Source organism: Aotus nancymaae, unplaced genomic scaffold (assembly GCF_030222135.1).
Source record: "Aotus nancymaae isolate 86718 unplaced genomic scaffold, 86718_ANA_hifiasm-v0.15.2.pri h1tg000057l, whole genome shotgun sequence".
Classification (NCBI taxonomy): Eukaryota; Metazoa; Chordata; class Mammalia; order Primates; family Aotidae; genus Aotus; species Aotus nancymaae.
This window is the reverse complement of record NW_026988471.1, coordinates 2,865,393-2,888,172: the sequence shown is the minus strand read 5'-3', so window position 1 is coordinate 2,888,172 and position 22,780 is coordinate 2,865,393. Positions and strand designations below refer to the sequence as shown.

Here is a 22,780-nt window from a genome sequence, read left to right as displayed (position 1 = left end):
GCGCGCCGGGGCGTGGCCCCCGAACTGCGGCCTCGGGGAGGGGAGAGAAGGGGTTCCACAGCGTCCATCGCGACCCTCCTCTGCGGGGCCCTAGGCTTCAGTCTGGCCAAGTGCGCCTCAGGCCCGGCTCCCATAGGCTCGGTCCCATCCCAGACGTCGCCCGCCTTTGGGACCTCAGCCCTGGCTCAGCTTCCTCCAAGACCGACCGGAAGCTGACGAGTTCAGGCTGGTCAGCGGCCGGGTCAGCTCTGCGACCCCGCCCCTCCGTAAGCCCCGCCCTGACTCCGCCCAGACGTGCGTCATCTTCCCGCGCCTCTGACGGAAATGCGACGGTGAGCGCGCCGGGTCTTGCCCGCGCTGAGCGGGGAGCGGAAATGCTTCCCGGTGACGGGAGTGAGCGATGAGCCGGCTTCTGTTTCTGGCCCACAGAGTCGCCTTGGCCGCCGTGCGCTGTCGCTCCGCCTCTCGCGGGTTCGGGATGTTCTATGCCGTGAGGAGGGGCCGCAAGACCGGGGTCTTTCTGACCTGGTGAGTGGCCCGCCCGTCGAGGGGCCTCCCTGCCGGCACCGGGGCGAAGGGAGGCCGGGGCTCAGCGAATCCCGGCGGCGGGAGCCTGGCCGTCCGAGCCTGTGCAGTGCGCGGTGGCTGTGGGTGGTCTGGGGGCCGCCTCGCCTTCCTCCTCAGCCGACGGGGTTCCAGGAGGCTCATGGCCAGGGGCTGGTCCTGAATCCTCGTTTGGAATATCAGAAACGCCACATAAAGCTTACGGGTGGTCTAATAAACCCTGTGTTTGATTCTTCATCTTTGTTGCAGTTAAAGTGCAACAAAAAGTGACACGTAATCAGAACCAAGCCACATTACCAGAAGAGTTTCCGTACCAGCTAAGTTGGAACTGGAACTCAGTACCTAACCTGACCTTCCGATTTAAAAAAGATAAATTCTATATAAGCTAGTATTTGCAGTGGATCCTTGTAACAACACTTGGAGGTGAGTGGGATTATTCTCATTTTCAGGTGTAGTTACTGTCGTCAGGAAGTTCACAGGTTGAGTAACTGACAGAGGAAGGACTTGAGCCCAGGTGTTCCGTGTTTACCACCAGAACCCTTTCCCCTACAAGATATCAAAGTTCCTTACGTGTGTTTCCCTATGCATGCCAGCTAAAGTAGTGAGGAAGAAGCATCTCAGAAGTTGACCTTTTTGCTGTAATGAAATGATTCATTTTTTTTTTTCTAAGACCCCAGTATTATTTTATGCTTTGTGTTTGACAAAAGCCTGTGGTGCTGGTGTGCTAGCTGGCTGGCATACAGAACAACACAGGTGTAGAGTCTGACGCGCAAGATAAAACTATGAACTGTAAGATGTGACCCTTTGCCCTTTTCACACAAAAATTGATCTTCCATGTCCAGTTTGTATCCTCAGTTTCAGCTAACCATAGATCAAAAATATTTGGAAAAAATAAAAATAGTGTAATTTTTAAATATGCATGAAAAGACAATACAACAATTGTATACATTGTATTAGGTATTATAAGCTAGAGGTGATTTAAAGCATACAAGAAGATTTGCATAGGTTTTGTGCAAATATACCATTTAATACAAAGGACCTAAGCATCCTCTGATGCAGGTATCTGATGGGGTTGGAGGACCTTCCTGGAACCAGTCCCCCTCTGATACCAAGGGACAACTGTACTTCCAACCTTACAAATCTTAATTACAAAGGGGTAAGTTAGGGAGGGAAGAAGGCAATAACATTGCGCATCTTTTCCAGGAATGAGTGCAAGGCTCAGGTGGACCGGTTTCCTGCTGCCAGATTTAAGAAGTTTGCCACAGAGGATGAGGCCTGGGCCTTTGTCAGGAAATCTGCAAGCCGAGAAACTTCAGAAGGTAGTCACCTCTCATGTCCCATCAGTGTGACGTTTTAACCTATTCAAAGGTTTTCATATGCCAGATGGTATTTGATCTATAGAGCTACCCTCCAGGCACATAGAGAAGACAGTGTGATTGTTTTCATTTTGCAAATTAGGAAATAGGCTGAGAACAGTTAAAAATAGTGATTCATGTTACGTACAGTATTAGGGACAAGTCAGGACTGAGATCTCCTGCTCCATTCAACTCTTTATGCCATCATTCTTTGTCTTTTCAAAAAATATTTGTTTGGCCTGGCCAACATAATGAGACTCCATCTCTATTAAAATACAAAAATTAGCCAGCCATGGTGGCGTGCACCTGTAATCACAGCTACTCAAGAGGCTAAGGCAGAATTGCTTGAGCCTGGGAGGTAGAGGCTGCAGTGAGCCGAGATTGCACCATTGCACTCCAGCCTGGGCGTCAGGACAAGACGACTCAAAAAAAAAAAAAATACTTGCATAGTTATTAGACTGATTGGACTATAATTTTACAGGAATGAGTGTGGTTCTTTTCCTGGCATGCACCTTTGTGGTGTTTCCTTTCTATTGAGGACAGAGTTACACAATCTTAATTTCTTCCTTTTTTTTTTTTTTTTTGGAGACAGTGTCTTGCTCTGTTGCCCAGGCTGGAGTGCAGTGTTGCAGTCTCAGCTCACTGCAATCTCTGCCTCCTGGGTTCAAGTGAGTCTCCTGCCTCAGCGTCCCAAGTAGTTGGGATTACAGGTGTGTGCCACCACGCCTGGCTCATTTTTGTATTTTTTTAGTAGAAATGGGATTTCACCATATTGGCTAGGCTGGTCTTGAACTCCTGCTCAAGTGCTCCACCTGCCTCAGCCTCCCAAAGTGCTAGGATTACAGGCGTGAGCCACCATGCCCGGCCAATTTCTTCCAATTTTATGTGTAATAGAAAGTATGGTTATTCGAAGTTTAAAGCTCAGTATAAGATTAATGCCTGATATAATTGGAAGTTGAAAGTGCAATATGCAGACTCAGATGAGCAGGGTGATGACTTTAGAGCACAAGATTTTTAAAATATTTCTGAATCCACCCTGAAGTGATCTTACATGAATGTTACTTACAGACTTTTACTACAGCAAATTAAGACTGAGCAGAGCATAGTTTTAATTATCTTATGTTGAACAGTCTCTCTAGAGGCGACTGAGATGCTTGAACACTGAACAACTGCTCCTTTGAGTCATCATAACAATCCTGGACAAAGCACAATTTAGAGAGAGGCAGGTTGTGTCCAGAATTGAGCTGGATATGTAACCACTGATGTTATATACACAATTGTGGTCCACGTTTTTCCTGGAGGAAGAGCCCCTCGGATTTTCAAACTGTCCATGATCCCTAAAGGGTCAAGAACCCTTAGTATTATTATCTCCATCAAAACCAGGTTTTATTTTCAACAGGAGCCTTGCTGTTGTCCTCACATTGTCTTTCTCAAACTTCTCTTGGAAAATTCGGAATGATTTCTCAGCATATGGAAGTCTGAGATGGTGTGAGTGGAGTCATTCCCTTGTTGTAGGGCCACGTGCAGAGGGTGTTTAAGTCTGATTTAATGGTGCTAAATAACTTACTGGGTTTCTTCATCCTCTAGCATTTCAAGTTATGCTCATTGTTTCCAGCTCACAAGTGGACTCTTTCAGGGCAGGAAAATCAACATGGACAAGAATCACAGACGAAAGCCAGCAAGCGACTCCGTGAACCACTGGATGGAGATGGAGATGAAGGCACAGAGCCGTATGCAAAGCACTTGAAGCCCAGTGTGGAGCCGGCGCCTCCAGTTAGCAGAGACATGTTTTCCTACATGGGTACATCTTCCTTGGGTTTCCCTGATTGTTACATCATGAAAATACATGTGCAAAAGATATTTCCCACTTAATGGGGGAAGTTTGAGCTGATGTTTTTCATCTTCATTGTTACATGTAAAGATTGTTTAGAAATCACTAAGGTCATTACTTTATAATTGATCAAGTGGTACAGAATTAAACTTTTGGCTGTTCTTAGGAAAACCCTTATGTATAAATGAGTAACTGTAATCTTTTGAAATACCAATATATTCCCTATGCATGCGGTACTTAACGTTACCAAGATAAAACGCAAAGGCTTCAGCTTTTTCAAATAAGGAACGCCCCACATACAGCTGCTTGTTATAATCGATTAGCACCAGCATTTTAAGCTTTCATTTGCAATCTTTGGAAAACAGGAGATTCTGTTTTATCCTGAGAAGTAGGGTAGTAGTGAGCTTAAGTCTCCTTTGTGTCTTTTACACATATGTGCAAAAAAACAGAAATAAGTAGCATTTAAAAATATAAATCAGTATATTTGTAGGTTCTGATTTAATTCAAGGGAAACCAGTAGAAAATGTTGTGCCAAGCTGTATTATTTATAGATAAGTTTTGCAGTTATCTAAAAAAAGATCACACAAGTATTCTTTATTGGGGGATTTACTAGTAGGAATTAAAGCAGAGATTTGTGGAGTAGCAGGGAAATGAGCTGTTTCCAGCCACTGACCATGCTTGAGGCTCGGTGACCTGGAACATGGCAGATGGCAGTGCTGGCTCCAACAGTTCAGTGGCTGGGCGGAAAGTTTGTAGTCGTGCTGATACAGTCATGTTCCAGCTGAACTAAGGAGCCTTGTCCGACACCCACACTCCACTCGGCCCTCTGACCCACTCCCATGAGGAGCACGTCCTCGTCTCTAACCCTTTGCTGCCACTGTGCTCAGTCTGCCGTTCTTAGGACAAGCATTTCTACTTCCTGCGCGTCTGACCTCTATTTGCCCTCTTGCCCAGCTCTTTTAACACTTTACAACCTGACCTCTGCTCCCACCACACTACTGAAGTGTCCTGGTCACCAGGGGCCTGAGAGTGGCCCCATCAGTCCTTTTTCACCTTGTTGTTTACAGCCTTGGTATGTCAATCACACTGTCTGTCTAGAGGGAAAGGAACAGATGGGAACCACAGTGAAGTAGTAGCGAATATGCCAGGGAAGAAATGGGACCAGCACTGGTCAGGAGACTGGGCCCTCTGGCAGGCAGACTCACTGCCATGCTGAGGCTCTGCTTGTCTCTGGAAGGACGGCTCCCTGGGAGTGAAGGTGGCCCTGTTGTGGAGACAGAGTCATTGTCATTTGAACCCTCAGTGTAGGGTGTGAACAGTAGTTCTTACTGCAGCAGGCTCTAGTTGACAAAGTAACTGCCTTTACCCTGAACTTGCCTGGCCTGCAAGACCAAAATGTAAGTGGATTCCGAGCATAAATGCTGGGTGCCCCCTTGTAAGGAATTGAGCACGTTTTCCTAGACAACATGTGAGGTCAGCCCAGTAGTGTTTATTTCTCTCTTCCCACAGGAGACTCGGTTGTCGTCTACACGGATGGCTGCTGCTCCAGTAATGGGCGGAGGAGACCACGAGCAGGAATCGGCGTTTACTGGGGGCCGGGCCATCCTTTGTAAGTAATCGAAGGAAGCTGAGTTTTCCTGAATCATGCTCCACAACTTGTGAGCTGAGGCGGATCTGCTTATTGGTTGACTATTGGGAAAACCTGCAGATAAATAGCTTTGGCAGGGAGTAGCAGAGGCACAGCTTGGATTGTGTTGGTGCTGAGCAGCGTCGCTCTTCAGAATGTTGGTACCTCAGCTTTACTTCGTTTTGTTTTGTTTTTTAGACAGAATGTCACTCTGTTGCCCAGGCTGGAGTGCAGTGCCAGAAACAGCTCACTGCATCTTTGACCTTCTGGGCTCAAGTGATCCTCCTGCCTTGAAAAAAGTGCTGGGATTATAGATGTGAGCCACCCCGCCTGGCTTTGGTGTTGCTTTCTTGCCCTGTGGAGGAGTCTTTTTTTTTTTAAAGTAGAGATGAGGTCTCACTATGTGGGTCAGGCTGGTCTCAAAGTTCTGGGCTCACGCGATCCTCCCACCTTGTCCTCCCAAAGTGCTGGGATTACAGGTGTGAGCCACCACGCCTGGTCCAAAAATTGCTCCTTTTTTTAGGAAACTCTGGATCTCCTGGTGACCCCAAATTTTAAATAACTTATCTGAGGGTTTTTCTGATTTCTTGATTTCATTTTCCTCCTTTATTTCCTGGAAGTTTTTAGTAGTTTCAGTCTGAGGTCTCACTCCCTCCATTCTTATTCCTGAGTTTTCTCCTGGGATTCTTTTTGCTGGAGCCACAGGTCCTAACTCAGGGTCCACAGAGAACTAGCTCTTACTTCCTCTGCCCTAGTGGGACCCCAGAGAGTCAACAGGTTCCCGAATATGGAAACCTTTTATCCTCTCTGCTTCTGGCAGTCTCTCTGTTAGTTTGACTTTTATTTGATGCTTTTATATTTCAAATAAAAATACATACTAGTTTATTGTTATCCATTAAGAAGAATCACTTTGAGAATTCACCTTATAATTTTACTTTCTTTTGTACTGTTTTGAAACAGAAATGTAGGCATTAGACTTCCTGGGCGGCAGACAAACCAAAGAGCAGAAATTCATGTAAGTTATCAGATTTATTGAAGCCTCTAATTACTGAGCATCGAGTGTGAGCAAATCAAATAAATCAGCTAATTTTTTTCCTACCTATAGATATAAGATATTTGAAGATGAGGCTTGGGTTTAATAATAATTCTGAAAAATTGGAATTTTGTAGAAAAATTCTAAAAACTTATTTCAGATAGGTGTCTCTGCAGGAGGATTGTAATGGTAGTGCTTCATACAGAGAGTATAATCATCACAGCACAGAAGGGATGTTTCAGTTTTGAGGACTTTGAGCATCAATAATGTCAAAGTTGAACATTTTCTGTGGAATGACTCTTGACTTGTCTTTTCAAGGCAGCCTGCAAAGCCATTGAACAAGCAAAGGCTCAAAACATCAATAAATTGGTTCTGTATACGGACAGTATGTTTACTATAAATGGTAAGTTTTCACAGTTGATTTCTTCTGTTTTTCCAGTAACCAGGAAGGGAAATTGGTAAGAGGTGTTGTAACAGTGCAAGACCGAAATGGAAATAGGGGGATGACACTGGCTCGTCAGGTACTAAGCAGAGTGGGGATTCGGAGTGTCTCATCTGCTCTGATGTTTTCCACATGCCTGTTTCGTTGCGAGGCATCAGAGATGCCGTCAGACGTGGAAGTGGCTCTGCTGTAGTGGTACTTCTAGTCTGTGTATGCATAAGTCACTTCAGACGGCGTGTTGACCGCTTCTTTGGGAAATGCCCTGTAGGGGATGCTTATGAGGCTGCGGAGGGCTTCCTGGGAGAAGTGACATCTTAAGCTGACAGCTATAGGTAGAATACAAGTTCGGGGAAAGGGAAGAGAGAGCAGTATTTCAGGCTGTGCCAAAGGCCAAAGCAACTAAGGCCAGCTAAGGAAGTAGAAGAGTCAAGGATGGTGACTCATTACAAGTGGGATGGATTATAAGAGGTAAGACTAGGGAAGTGAAGAAGGCAGGACGCTCAAGATTGACTCACCAGTGATCAGGCATTCTTGTAGGTATAACTAACTGGGTTCAAGGTTGGAAGAAAAATGGGTGGAAGACAAGTACAGGGAAAGAGGTGATCAACAAAGAGGACTTTGTGGCACTGGAGAGGCTCACCCAGGGCATGGACATCCAGTGGGTGAGTATCTTCTCAATGTTAATGTCTTACGGCAATTATGACCAGATAAGCTAAATTTACTAGAGATTAATGGTATACGTAAGTGGTTTAAAGACATAACAACTTCCATGAAATCAACATCATAATTTATACTAACACATATCTGAGGCTGGACACAGTGGTCCCTTCATAATCTAGCACTTTAGGAGGCCCAAGCAGACTGACTACTTAAGCCCAGAAGTTCGAGACCAGCCTGGGTAACATGGTGAGACTCTGTTTCTAGAAAAAATAAAAAATTAGCCAGGCATAGTGGCGCATGCCTGTAGTCTAGCTACTCAGAAGGCTGAGGTGGGAGGATGACTTGAGCTGGGGAGGTCAAGGTTACAGTGAGCCAAGATTGTACCACTGCACTCTAGCCTGAGCAACAGCAAGACCCGTCTCAAAAAAAAAACCAAACCCACCCACAGACACACATTTGATTCTTTTAATCACCGTATGAGTAATACAGTTTTTTGGTTTGGTTTGGATTTTGAAACAGAGTCTCTGTCACTCCAGGCTGTGGTGTGATCTCACTGCAACCTCTGCCTTCTGGGAGCCAGGGATTCTTGTGCCTCAGCCTCCTAAGTATCTGGGTTTACAGGCATGTGCCACCACACCTGGCTAATTTTTGTGTTTTTAGTAGAGATGGGGTTTTGTTGTGTTACCCAGGCTGGTCTCAAACTCTTGACGTCAAACAATGCACCTGCCTTGGCCTCTCAAAAGTGCTTTGAGATTACAGACATGAGCTACTACTAGTAATACAGTTTTAATGAGAGTATCACTAGGCATATACACAGGCAGTGTGGTTTGAGGGATGTTCTACAATCCTTATATTTTAAGAGCACAAAGTAATGCCCAACCTGGGCACAGGGCATTACTGTGACAGCTGTACATCCCCGTCTTTGTTTCTTTGGAATGTGTCATATGTTAAAACTAACTTGCAGTGTATCTTGTTTAAAACACTAGTAAGGATGTGTGATGAAAGCCTTGGTAACAGAACTTTTACTCCAAGATGGAAGCATTTTTTTAAACAATCATTTTTATTTATTTTTTATTTTTTATTTATTTTTATTGCATTTTAGGTTTTGGGGTACATGTGAAAAACATGCAGGGTTGTTGCATAGGTGCATACGTGGCAGTATGATTTGCTGCCTCCCTCCCCTTCACCTATATCTGGCATTTCTCCCCATGCTATCCCTCCCCAACTCCCCACCCCCCCCGCTGTCCCCCCTCCCCCCAACAGACCCCTGTGTATAGTGCTCCCCTCCCTGTGTCCATGTGTTCTCCTTGTTCAACACCCACCTATGAGTGAGAACATGTGGTGTTTGATTTTGTGTTCTTGTGTCAGTTTGCTGAGAATGATGGTTTCCAGGTTCATCCATGTCCCTACAAAGGACGTGAACTCCTCGTTTTTAATGGCTGCATAATATTCCATGGTGTATATGTGCCACATTTTTCCTGTCCAGTCTATCATCGATGAGCATTTGGGCTGGTTCCAGGTCTTTGCTATTGTAAACTGTGCTGCAATGAACATCCGTGTGCATGTGTCCTTATAGTAGAACGATTTATAATCCTTTGGATATATACCCAGTAATGGGATTGCTGGGTCAAATGGAATTTCTATTTCTAGGTCCTTGAGGAATCGCCACACTGTTTTCCACAGTGGTTGACCTAATTTACCACAGCCACCAACAGTGTAAAAGTGTTCCTATTTCTCCACATCCTCTCCAGCATCTGTTTTCTAAACAATCATTTTTATTAAAAAAGTTTTTTTCAAGCAATACAGAACAAATTAAAGTACAGCCATTGTCTCAACCCTGCCTTGCTCTGCCTTCCCAGAAGCACTGATAACAGTTTGGTGGCCTGGCATGTGAATCGGCTTTGGCAACATAAGTGTGCACAGTAGTTCCATACGTGCATGATTCTTTCTGACGGTGCTGCAAGGGAGCGTGTGCGTGTGTTGCATACTTATCTGTCCACCCATCTGTACATACCTGTGTTTTCCCTGGAAAACTTATCAAGTCCAATTGATACGTGGGGGAGGAAATAACATTATGAACGGTAAAATCAAATTTGTAGAAAAACAAAATGGAATGTTTGTAAATATATCCATTGCATAAGTGCACGAAGAATCTCCAGCATGCTGTTCAGGGTCAGGTAGAGGAGTGCTGGAGCGAGCTTCTGCTACTCAGTCTATTCTGAATGGTTGAGCTTTTATAATGAGAATATAGTTGTGTGTTGCTTATGTAAAGATGAGGAAAAATAAAAGGAAAACATTTATTTTAACAGATGCACATTCCTGGTCATTCGGGATTTACGGGCAATGAAGAAGCTGATAGATTAGCCAGAGAAGGAGCTAAACAATTGGAAGACTGACCCATGTGACGTGAGTCCTTGGGAAGACTTGAGCCAGTGGCTGTTCTGCTGCTTGTACTTACTGGTGTGGAAAAGAGCCTGCAGGTGGGACCGGTGCAGTGGATGGGCAGACGTGGCTTTCACACGGCATCAGGGAGGCGCAGTGGCATTCTGTGACCCAATTTTATAAAAAATCGTTAAGTATATAATAAATTGAACATCTTTGAGATTGGAGAGTTATGTGAGATTTCAGCATTACGCTTACTGGGTTCCATACGTTCTTGCTTGTTTTATTGCAGGCAAGCAAGGCAAATGGACTAAAATGCTGCAGCTTACATTTATTTTGATAAGAAATCTAAAAAACATTGGTTAAAAGATGCAACTCAGAAGTCTGGGAGTATTCTGAAAGCATCCATTTACCGTCCGGTTTATAGGAGTGAGTCTCCTGCTTGTATAGTGACTTGTGCCTGTGGATACATTAGAGAAACATGCAGCCTAGGGCCTGGGCAGGCAGCTCAGTGAGCAGGATGTGTGCTAGGTCTCAGCCCCGCGCGCCTGCTTGCAGGGCACTTAGTATAGGGCAAAGCCGCAGGCAACCCTGGCTGCCAGGCCATTCTCTAGGAACAGTTACAACTTGTAAAGACCAAGATGTGTAAATAAGTCTTTCAAAAATTTATTTGGTTCTTCTGTTAAAAACTGAGCAAATTAAAAAAAAAAAATGTGTGACCCTGGCCGGGCGTGGTGGCTCACATCTATAATCCCAGCACTTTGGGAGGCCAAGGCGGGCAGATCACCTGAGGTCAGGAGTTCAGGACCTTCTTGGCCAACATGGCAAAACCCTGTCTCTACTAAAAATACAAAAGTTATCTGGGTGTGGTGACACGTGCATGTAGTCCTAGCTACTCGGGAGGCTGAGGCACAAGAATCACTTGAGCCTGGGAGGCAGAGGTTGCAGTGAGCAGAGATCGTGCACCACTGCACTCCAGCCTGGGCAACAGAACGAGACTCTCTCAAAAATAAATAAATAAAAGTTTGACATGATTATTTAGTTTTAAACCTTTTTATCACAAAATAAAAACATACAGGAAATGACACAAAACAAATACATAGATTATTGAATGTAATGATTGTAAGGTGAATACCTTTGTGTCCACCATCCAGGGAAGAAGAATTACTTTGCCGGATACCCCAGAAGGCTCTCCAAGTGCCCCTCCAGCCACAGCCCCCTTCTCCTGCTCCTTGGCTGCAGAAGTATTTCTGACTTTGACAGAGTGACTTCCTTGGTTTCTTGATGGCAGTTTAGTCTTGTCCGCTTTCTTTTTTAACTTGATCAGTCTCCGTTTGCAGTCCTGTCTGCCTCGCTCTTCTCCCTGCCGTTATCTGTTGAAGAGCCTGGGCCGTTCGTCCCGTCGCTTCCCACGGTGTAGATTTCGCTGACCGCGTGGTCATGGTGCGTTCAGCATGATCCTCTGTCCTCTGTGTCCTGTGGATTGGCAGCTGGGTCTAGAGGCTTTGTGAGCCTCAGATTTGAGCCCTTTGGCAGGAGATTAGGCGGTTAGGGGCTCTCCTCGGGAGTCCTTGTCCATGTTAACAGCAGCTGATGCTCAGGGCCAAGATCTGTTAATTATTTGGGGTTGCAAAATGGTAATATTCTGTCTTTTTGCTTGCCTTTATTCGCTGGAATGGTTTTCTAGGAAAGTGTTTTCTTTTGTATACTATTTGGTTACCCAGTGGTACAGTTCATATAGGAAGGGCAGGATAAATGCTTGATTCTTTGCTCTTGCACAGTAAGTTTTTAAGATAATGCATTAGTTCTCTGTCATCCTTAGAAGGTGAGCTGTTAAGGTTTTTTACTTATATATATTAAGAATTCATGGGCTGGGCATGGTGGCTTATGCCTATAATCCCAGCACTTTGGGAGGCTGAGGCAGGAGGATCACTTGAGCCCAGGAGTTTGAGACTAGCCTGGGTAATGTAGCGATACCCTGTCTCTACAGAAAATTAAAGTAAAAGTAGGCGGCTGTGGTGGTGCCTGCCTGTTGTCCCAGCTACTCTGGAGGCTGAGATGGGAGGCTCTCTTAAGCCCAGGAGGTTGAGGATGCAGTGAGCTGTGACAATGCCACTCCACTCCAGCCTGGGTGACAGCAAGTCCTGGTCTTTAAAAAAAACCAGAATTTGTGGAGTTAAGCATATTTGATGGGTTTCAATCCATTGTGATATTTATCTTCGTTTAACTTGGACTCACTCCTTTGGTCAGTGAGAGGGAGCCTCTTCAGCTGGGCTCCTGAGTTTTGATAAGCATGCGTGCATGCGCATTCACGGACGCACTGCATAGCGCCTGCAGTCCGGCCTGTGCAGGTGCTCTAGGCCCATCTCGTACAGCTTCTGCCCCAAACTTTTCTTAAAGGAAAAACCTTAGACAAGTTCGCAGTTTAATTGAGCAGAAAATAGTTGCTTCAGCCGGGTAGCACTCAGGACCAAAAGCAGGTCAGAACGCTCCCTTGCGCATCACGTGCAGGCTGCAGTTACAGCTGGAAGAAGGGAAAGACACGTGGACATGGCCAGGCTCACAGCAGTGCCGCCTCCGCTTCTCATCACCATGTTTTGCAGCCTTCAGCCTGTGATCGGTGAGACTCTGCTGCTTATCACAGGAGTATACTCTCACATCAGGGCGCAGTCTGTTTACATGTTCAGTGAGGTTCTAAGTCAAAGTCAGTATGCACAGAGGCAGTTTTAGGCCAAACTTAATGCTGTTTAACATTGGGAATCCATTATTTTTCCAAGAGTCTCTGGTGGAGCTGGTAATTTAGATCCACAGTCTAGGATGCTCATTGCTATAGGTTTGGTCATTGTTTCCAGACTTTTTATTGGACAGAGCTTTAAAAAAATACAAACATTACACACACACATTTAAAGAAAAAATATTTTCTGAACCTGTATCGATATTCCCAATACAAATTCAGCGTTGTGGGGCCCATACATAGCCTCTCCTATAAGATGTCTGTGTCTCCCACACCCAAGACAGGACGATGGCGTGGAATATTCCGTAATCACTCACTCATTTTATTCCACTTTAACATTTAGTGTTTTTAAAAATACTAATACCGTAGCACTAGTTGTGATGATGAAAACAGCACTGTGTCTACACTGTCAGAAAAATCGCTCCCTTTTACCGCCATTGACTCTCATTTCTGTGTGTTCAGTTGTCTTAACCTGTGTATGGTCAGTGAGTTTCTAATGTTGAATTCAGTTTTGCCGGAGATGAAACTCTTGGCTCAGATTTTCTTTGAGGATCTGAATTGTTTTATTCTGTTTTCTTCCAGCATACAGTGATGCATGAAAAGCCTGATGAATCTTATTTGCTTCCCCTGACAAGTCGTATGCTGTTGTTGCTTAGATGCCTGAAGGATTTTTTCCTTTTTCTCTCAAGTCAGCAGTGGTATTCGAATGTATCATGTGTTGGTGTTGGTTGTCCTGGTCCTTGTTTGCAGGTGTATGGGTGCGCTTTCTACGCGTACTTTCAAATCTGTTATTTTAAGATTGCTTGAACTGTAGTTTAGTGTTATATTTTTCTTGCTACATTTTTTTCCTTTGGCGATCCCCGTTATCTGTGTGTCGAAACCTAAGTTGCCTGTTTTCAGTGTTTGCCACCGTCTCTGGAATCTCTTTCACCTCTTTCTTTGTTTCTTTTTGAGTTGTAAATGTTATCGCACCACTTTTTTTGAGTTGTAAATGTTGTTATCTCACCACTTTTGTTATTTGAAATAGAAACAGTGTCTCTCTCTGTAGCCCAGGCTGGTCTTAAACTCCTGGCCTCAAGGAATCCTCCCTTAGCCTCCTAAAGTTCTGGGATTACAGGTGTGAGCCACCAAACCCAGCCCCACCTTGCTTTTTAAAACGGCTCTATTGAGGTGTAACTGACAGATAATAAATTGCACATATGTAAAGTGACCAATGCATATTCCCATGAAGCTATCAGCAAAACACGTCCATCACCACCAACAGTATTTTCACAGCTTTTGTAAACTGTTCCTCCGTGTCCCCCATCCTCAGGCAACCACTGTTCTGCTTGCTCTCGCTAAAGATTAATTTATATTTTCTAGAATTATATATGAGTGGAATCCTAGAACAAGTACTGTGGGGGGAGGTGCTTCTTTGCTCCACATAATTGTTTTAGCATTCACTGTGTGTATCAGCAGTCCGCACTGTGTTGTATGGCTGTGCCACAGTGTTTACCTGCTGACTGGCACGTTTCCATTGTTTTCGTTTTCTGACTAAATACGATAAAGCAAGTAAAGCTGCCGTGAACATTTATGTCCTCGTCTTTGTCTTCTGTTTCTCTGGGGTAAATGCCTTGGAGCGGATGCCTGGGTCACATGACAGGTGTATGCTTCTTAAGAAACGGAAACTTTTCCAAGTGTGAGCTTTACATTTTCCATTCCCTCCAGCCAGGCAGGAAAGTTCCAGCTCACTCCACATCCTTGGCAACACTGTCACCTCATTCTGTTACAAATGTCGGTGCGTTTTTGGTTTTGCTGTTTAGTCGTGTTTTTAGGTGAGGATCTGAGAAGATCCAAAAGTATGCTCCTACTGCTGCCCCTGCCATTTGAGAATCTGTGATTTAAAAAAGTGAAAAATTACACCAGAATTGAAAGTACAGAGATGAAAAGTTGTGCCTCCAAAATCTTGACAGTCTGTGGATTTTCACAAATACGGTGTCAGTGCAGCAGAACGCACGTGAAGCCGGAGGAACGAAGGTCCAGCCACACTCGGCTAAGAAGGAATCATAAAGTTTTAGGGGGCAATTTCATCAATTTTCTTTTTATTAAAAGGAAATACATTACTGAGAATCAAAATATCAGCTGCATTTTTTATATCTTTAGAAATTTACAATGATATATAATTACATCTTCATCAGCTCCAATTCAGAAGATACTTGAGTGACTGTTACATATCAGATTGTGCTGTATATTGTGGAATATATAAGCTTTCAACGGGTGCTGCTTCCAAAATCAGATGTTCACGCTGTACAAACAGGCTGTGGAAGAAGTGTTCTCCGTGCAGCACTCCCCTCCCGGTGTCATGCCATTGCTGAAGCTTGAAGAAAGCCCCTCTGCTGTCTTGTAGGACAGGCACAAAAGCGCATGAGGTTGGAGGTCAAACAGACTGAGAAGGAAAAAGCCCTCCTGGCTAGTGATCAGCTTGGGTAACTAAGTAGGAACCAGTGAATGCTGCATTCCTGATTCAGGTGATATTGTTTATTTCAGGTTGAGCAAGTCTGGGCCTCAGATCGTGTGTCTGAAAAGGAGGCCCTTGGTGTTTTTTGGTCTTTTTCCTAATTCTAATATTCCAGCAGTTCTGGAGCAAGAAGGAATAGGTCACTCAACTAAAGCCCCCTTTTTATTCATGTGATGAGTTGATGTTCAGAACTCAGTAAAAGGATGTCATCAGAACAAAACACATAGCAATGATCATGGTGGTCAGTCATGGTTCCTGAGTTCACAAACACTCAGGAGTAGTACTGGGAGGGCTGGCTGCATCTGCCCGCGTTGTGCCTCCCGGCACACAGAAGACACTATTTGCTGGGTGAATACCTGGCCAGCTAGTTAAACTAGCTTTGGTTCTTAATAGCCCATTGAGAGCCAGGAGTTGGCACAAGGCAACTCTGATCTTGTGTTGACATAAGTATTTGTCAAAGAACAACTTTCATCAAAATATGCCTCCAAATTAAGATGATCTGGTGATAGGGAAAGCTGCCAGTATACGGTGGTAGGGTTTTAGACAAAGACAAATGTGGTCAATGAAGTGAGAAAAGGCGAGTGGGCTGCTTTCTCTACCCCCAGCAGAAGAGCTCTGTTCTCTAGACCTAAGTATGCACAGTGTCGTGTATATTAAAGGCAGTACCTCAACAGTAAGCAAGGGCCTTTAACCTAGGATTTAACATCCAGCCACCATGAAAGACGACTACGAGTAAAAGCTTAATACAAAAGAGTTTTGAAGAGCTGTAAGCAAAAGCAAATTAGGAAAAGAATTTGCAACTCGTATCACAAAGGACTAATTTCCCTAATATGTAAGAACTTCTAGAAATTGGTAAAACAACTAATAACTCAGGAGAATGGATTAGTCAAATTGTTTACAGAAAAAGAAACAGCGTCCTTTAGGAATGAAAAGATGCTCAACTTCACTCATGAGAGAATGCAAATTAAAACACCAAGACGTCGTTTTCTCTATGATATTAGCAACAGTGCACACGTTGCTGAGGCTGCCTGGAAACATGTGCTCCCCTGTGTGGTGCTGAGTGCACATTGGCACCCCTCAACCCCAGGCAGGCGCGGCCCACTGTCCGCACTACAGATGCAATACTCTAACCCACCAGTCCCCACTCTGCGGAATTCATGCTGTAGATACACCTGCATGCATAAAAATAAAAGACGGCCAGGTTTTTAATATCCGATAACTGGAAACAGTACTGGCATCTGAAGCGGCTGTGGAATAAACAGCGTTAGAAGGAGTGACAGCTCGTAAGTACCCACAGACCAGCAGGATCTCTGGGCGCTGTTAGGTGGAAAACGGAAAGTACTGATTCGTGTTTCAGCAGGCTGCCTTGTGCCTCGGAACACACAATTCACAAACACTGAGCGGTTACTCCACTATGCTGGGAATGGGGAGAGGATGCTAAAGTACTGATCCGTGTTTCAGCAGGCTGCCTTGTGCCTCGGGACACAAAACAGTTCCCAAACACTGAGTGGTTACCCCACTACGCTGGGAATGGGGAGAGGATGCTGTGGGTGGGAATAGGGGAATGATGAGACTGCTGCATGCATCTCTGTATGATTTTTAATTTTTTATGTTATTTTATATATATATGTACATATAATTTTTTTTTTTTAAATGGAGTTTTGCTCTTGTTGCCCAGGCTAGAGTGCAGTGGCACCATCTTGGCTCACTGCAGCCTTCACCTCCTGGGTTCAAATGATTCTCCTGCCTCAACCTCCAGAGTAGCTGGGACTACAGGTGCCCACCACCACGCCTGGCTAATTTTTTTGTATTTTTAGTAGAGATAGGGTTTCTCCATGTTGGGCCAGGCTGGTCTCCAACTCCTGACTTCAGGTGATCCACCTCAGCCTCCCAAAGTGCTAGGATTACAGGCGTGAGCCACCACACCCAGCCTGTATGCTATCTTAAACAAAAAAAAAATTTTTTTTTTTGAGACAGAGTTTCACTCTTGTTGCCCAGCCTGGAGTGCAATGGCATGACCTCAGCTCACCGCATCCTCCACCTCCCGGGTTCAAGCAATTCTCCTGCCTCAGCCTCCTGAGTAGCTGGGTGACACATTAACAGACATGTGCCACTACGCCAAGCTAATTTTGTATTTTTAGTAGAGACAGGGTTTTTCCATGTTGGTAGGCTGGTCCCAAACTCCCGACCTCAGGTGATCTGCCTACCTCAGCCTCCCAAAATGCTGGGATTACAAGTGTGAGCCACCGTGCTCAGCCAAAAAAAATTTTTTTTAAATCTCTTTTTTCTTTTGAGACAGGGTCTTTCTGTGTCACCCAGGTTAGAGTACAGTGGCACTGTCATAGCTTACTGCAGCCTTACCTCCTGAGCTCAAGTGATCCTCCAGCCTCAGCCTCCTGAGTAGCTGGGACTACAAGTGTGTGCCACCATGCCCAGCTAATTTTTATTTTTCTTAGAGGTGGGGTCTTCCGGGTCTTACTATGTTGTCCAGGCTGGTCTTCAACTTCTGGGCTCAAGCAGTTCTTCAGCCTCAGCCTCCAGCATGCTGGGATCGGAGCCACAAACCTTGTTTCCCATTTCATTGACATTTGTTTTTGTCCAAAACCCTCATCATATACTGGCGGCTTCCCGTATCACCAAAGAATCTTAATTTGCAAGCATATTTTGATGAAAGTTGTTCTTTGACAAACACTTATGTCAACACAAGATCAGAGTCACCTTGTGCCAACTCCTGTCTCTTGATGGGCAATCAAGGACCAAAGCTGCTTTAACTATCACAGTTATATCATTTTGATCTTTGAATCATGTTGTAATACCTGTTTTAAAATATTTGGTGAAAATATTTGAAAGGTCTGCTTCAAAGAGGCCAAATAAAGGGCATGGGTTTGCAACGTGTGGAACTCTCCCCAGCAGAAACCCCGGTGGCCAGGTGGACACGTGCTGAGCTGAGGTGTTCAGATCCCACCCCAGTCCCTCTGTGGAAGAAACACTGTGACACAGCGCCGTGTGCTGAGTATCTGAGATTCATATAATATGTAGTGTGCTCCTTTTAGGTAGACGACATGCTTTAACCTAACATTACCCAGAGGAAAACTTAGGGGGATCACAGTTATGAACTGAATGTGTCCCCCAAAATTCATGTGAAACCCCTAACCCTTGCTGTGGCTGTGTTTGGAGAGGGGCCTCTAAGGAGGTACTGGGGTGAAGGTTATAAGGGTGGGGCCCTGACCCGCTGGGTTTGGTGTCCCTGTGAGGAGAGACCCCGAGGGCCTGTGCTCCCTCCCGCCCCAGGAGCACTCTCTGGGAAAGGCCGCGCGCCAGCCTCTGCAAGCCAGGAAGGAGTCTCACCAGAAACAATCAGTGGGAACCTTGATCTCAGACTTGGAGCCTTCCGAGCTATGAGAAACAGATTTCTGTTGTTTCAAGCCCCTGAGCCTGTGGTGTTGTCACAGCAGCCTGAGCAGGCTGAGAAGGTAGCTAAGGGTGTTTGGTAAAGAAAAAAAATGAATTATCCTTGTTAGGGTGTGAAGAGGCCTTACTGAAGGGCCCACCCCAGTGGGGTGTTGCAGTAGGGGAGAGAGACGGGGGTCAGTTCCGAGTACAGGGATAGGTGAGAGCTGGCCCGGAGCAGGGTGGGGCCTGTGGACAGAAATTCCTCAGAGGGAACATCAGGAGTCGGAGGGCAGGGCGGGTTTCCCCAGGCAGGCTCAGCAGGATCTGCCCCTACGGAGCCCGCCCAGGACAGACCCAAGGTCACAGCCTGGTCCGAGAGGGGACTTGGAGGAGTGGACACAAGCTTGGTCCAAGGCAGGGTCTTTGTCAAAGATCATTTGTTTTATTTTACAGGGAGGAAACTGCAGCCCAGTCAGCTTTTCCGACTCTAGGCCGACACTCTTCACTGTGCTGACGTGTGACTCACCAGATAAAGCCACACATGCCGTTCTTTTAACCTTCTCTCCTCTGTGAGTGCAGTGAAGTTAGTGCTTTTCAACAAGTCCTTTCCTTTTCTAATACATAAAGTGAGAGGCAGAGCCTGCCCTGGTCTCTGGGCCCGCCCTCTGCTGGCCACGTTCCTTTTCTTGTTTGGACCATCTGAGCAGCACACCACCCCCTGCCTTGGGGCAGTGACGTGTCTGTGGTCAGTGCAGGGCCTGGTGCTGGCCCCCTCGTGGCCGGGACTCAAAGTGGTCACGCCCGGCCCCTGCTCCGTGTTCCGTGTGCCGGCACGGGCTTCTGGACCAGTTTTCAGCACATCTCGAGTGTGATCAGGCCTGATCTCCACCCAGGCTGCGCCTTCCCTGCCTGCTCCCGTGCGCCCGGCGGGTGTACACCTCTGTCGCCCCACTCCTCCCTCTCCAGGTAGCAGCCAGGAAGGCACTTTCTTTTCTTTCTTTTTTCTTTTGAGATGGAGTCTTGCTCTGTTGCCAGGCTGGAGTGCAGTGGCGCGATCTCGGCTTACTGTAAACTTTGCCTCCTGGATTCGATTCTCCTGCCTCAGCCTCCGGAGTAGCTGGGACTACAGGCACACGCCATCACGCCCAGCTAATTTTTGTATTTTTTACTAATAGAGACAGGGTTTCACCATGTTAGCCAGGATGCTCTCGATCACTTAACCTCATGATCCACCCACTTCAGCCTCCTAAAGTGCTGGGATTACAGGCGGGAGCCACCGGCCACCCAGCCTGGCACTTTCGAGCCATGTCAGATCACACCACTCCCATGCTCAGGATCCTCCTATGACTTCCTTGTCCCTCAGTATAAAATGCAAAGTCCCCCTCCCACACCCTCAGCTGTCCCCTGCCCCTACCCCACCCCTCCCCTGCACTCCCCACTGCACCCTTCCCCTGCACTTCCCACCTCACCCCTCCCATGCACTCCCCACCCCACCCCTCCCTTCACCTTCCCTGCACTCCTCTCCCCTCCCCTGCACTCCCCTCCCCTGCCCTGCACTCCCCTCCCCCGTACTCCCCTCTCCTCCTCTCCCCACCCCTCCCCTGCACGCCCCACCTCTCCCCTCCCCTCCCCACCCTTCCCCTGCACTCTCCAGCTCCAGCCATGTGGCTTTTCCTGCTGTTCTTCAGCGTGTGGGGAACACTCCTGCCTCAGGGCTGTGCTGTTCCACTGCCTGGGCTTTACTCAGATGGAACTTGCTCTGTAAAAATTATTGATTTCTAAATTATGGTAAAATATACATAACATAAAGTTAACATCTTAGCTTTTTTTTTTTTTTTTGAGACAGGAGTGTAAGGCCGGTGCCTCCTTGGGAGCCGAGTGGACACCTCCCCCCTCCCCGCGCCTAAAAACTACGTCATCATTCTGAGCGCCTTGCTCAGCATTTGCCCTCTCCACGCGGACCCCCCCTTTCCCATTTCCGCATTCCAATCTCAGCCTGCACTCGCCAGAAATTTTGAAAAAGCCCGCCAAGAACCTGCCCTATAGTAGCCCCCCAGCACGTTCTTGGCCAGCCCCTCGTCGGTGCTCACTCCCTTTATACCCAATGGAAATGCCCCCGCTTTGTTCACCTAGCCCGTCTCCAGTTTTTAATAACCAATAGAACTACCTCGTCTTTGTTTCCCCCGTAGTCAATCAGCTACCTCTATTCCCTATAAAACCCCATGCCGCAAGAAGAGAAGCGCGACTTCTCTGGCCCCTCCCGGACCATAGAACCTCGCCCGGGAGCCGAATAAATTGGCTTTTGATTTCCTCACTAAACTCGGAGAGAAATCTAACAAGGAGGGTCTCACCCTGTCACCCAGGCTGGAGTGCAGTGGTGTGATCACAGCTCACTGCAGCCTCTACCTCCTGGATTCAAGTGATTCTCCTGTCTCAGCCTCCCGAGTAGCTGGGACTATAGGCATGCGCCACCATGCCTGGCTAATTGTGTGTGTGTGTGTGTATTTTTATTTTTAGTAGAGATAGAGTTTTGCCATATTGGCTGGGCTGGTCTCAAACTCCTGACCTCAAGTGATCTGCCTGCCTCAGCCTCCCAAAGTGCTGGGATTACAGGTGCGAGCCACCGTACCCAGCCCATCTGTTTTCAAGTGTACAGTTGAAAACATTAGCTACACTCACACTGTTGCACAACCAGCACCACCGTCCAGCTCCAGAGCGTCTCATCCTCCCAGGGGGAAACTCTGTTTCTGTTGGGCATGTGGGGCATGGGCTCCCCGTCCCCCCGCCAGCCCCTGGCAGCGCCGATCTGCTTTCCATCTCTATGAATGTGACTCCTCTAGTGACCCCATGTAAAAGGAATCATGCAGGATTTGTTCTTTTGTGCCTAATTTCACTGACCCTGATGTCCCCAAGGTTCCTCCATGTGGGAGCAGGTGTCAGAATTCCCTTTTAAGGCTGAAGAATACTCTATTGTATGGATGTGGCACAGGATTTTTTCGGTGTCTTCACCAGCCAGAGACCTCCATGGCCGCCGGCACCCCTCTGGGCCTCACCTGGCTCCAGGCTCGCTGCTGGCGGTACCCTGCACACTGGGCCCAGCGGGCTGTGCTCAGCTTGCACCCCGGCCCAGATCCCACTCGCCACAGGATCCACGCTCAGCTGGCAATCGGGCCAGGTGTGCCACGACCTGCTTCTGCCTTGGGCACCAGCGTCTGGATGAGGGGAACATGGCAGCTCCCAAAAACTCAGAGACACCAGGAACCGCAGAGCCTCCAGGCTGTTGCAGCTTGACTGCTCCCGCCACCTGTGGCTTGGCGAGCGGGGGCCGTGTTCCAGCCCTGGTTCTGGGACTCAAGGTGTGGGCTCTGGCGAGGCACTACAGCTCTAGTTCATTCCTGCTGCCCGCAACCTCAGCAAACGGGTGTGTGGCACCCAGCGGCTTCTGCTCAGCGAGCAGGACAGAGGGTTGTGGTGTTACAGCCCTTTTCAAACCCACGATTCGGCGGGTGCCAAGTTCTTGTCCCACATCCAGAAGAATGAGGTTACGCAGACAACCAGAGAGTGAGCAGGGCAGAAAAAACTTTGATTGCACAACGGAGAGGTCCCAGCGGAAAGGGGACCTGAAGTGGGCAGCCCTTACCCTAAGGCCAGTAGTCCCCACCAAAGGTGGTGGTCCCACTGTGTGGCTGAATCCAGGGTTTTTATGGGCTCACCATGGGAGAGTGTGTGCTGATTGGTCTATGGGTGGGCCTAGAAAAATCACCATTTGATTGGCTAAAATGCATCGAGGAAGTTCTCACTCCAGGTTGTGGACTTCACCTGGAAGGGGGGGCTGGTTTTCTGGCCTCGGGCTGCCTTTGGCTTGAAGGTCTGGTTTCACTGGGGACTCGCCCCCCTCTTCCTAGGAATGGTCTTCTGCCGCTGTCAGAGGGCCCACACTTCGTTTATCCAGTGGTCATTCAAGGGATCCGGCGTTGTCTCTGCCTTTTGGGCACTGTGAAGAAGCTGCTGTGAGCTGGGCGTGGCCCTGCCTGCACGTGTCCCTGCTTTCTGTTTCTCTGGGATGAACGTGGTGGGAGATCGCGGGGTCCTGTGGCTCTTGGCAGAGCAGGCGTCATGTTTTCCACAGCAGCTCTCCATCAGATGGCACTTTCTTTTTTTATTTTTTGAGATGGTATCTTGCTCTGTCACCCAGGCTGGAATGCAGTGGCACCATCTCAGCTCGCTGCTCTGCCTCCCAGGTACAAGCAATTCTTCTGCCT

At 47.0% G+C, this 22,780-nt stretch overlaps 1 protein-coding gene across 4 annotated transcripts; it reads left to right on the top strand.

Moving 5' to 3' along the window:
• Positions 1 to 328: 328 nt before the first annotated feature.
• On the top strand, positions 329 to 14,201 carry RNASEH1 (ribonuclease H1). 4 transcript variants are annotated; one of them, XR_010337881.1, is made up of 9 exons: positions 329 to 528; positions 1,768 to 1,883; positions 3,556 to 3,720; positions 5,260 to 5,359; positions 6,338 to 6,392; positions 6,729 to 6,813; positions 7,378 to 7,514; positions 9,822 to 12,514; positions 13,211 to 14,201. XR_010337881.1 is itself a non-coding variant. In XM_012441968.3 (9 exons), exons 1-8 carry the CDS (start codon positions 401 to 403, stop codon positions 9,906 to 9,908), a joined length of 873 nt encoding a protein of 290 aa, XP_012297391.2. In that variant the 5' UTR covers positions 329 to 400; the 3' UTR covers positions 9,909 to 9,918; positions 11,049 to 14,201. The 4 variants fall into 4 exon arrangements, 3 of the variants coding, with proteins under 3 accessions (XP_012297391.2, XP_012297392.2, XP_012297390.2); XM_012441968.3 differs by having other exon boundaries at positions 9,822 to 9,918; positions 11,049 to 14,201; XM_012441969.2 differs by having other exon boundaries at positions 7,390 to 7,514; positions 9,822 to 14,201.
• The last annotated feature ends 8,579 nt before the right edge of the window (positions 14,202 to 22,780 follow it).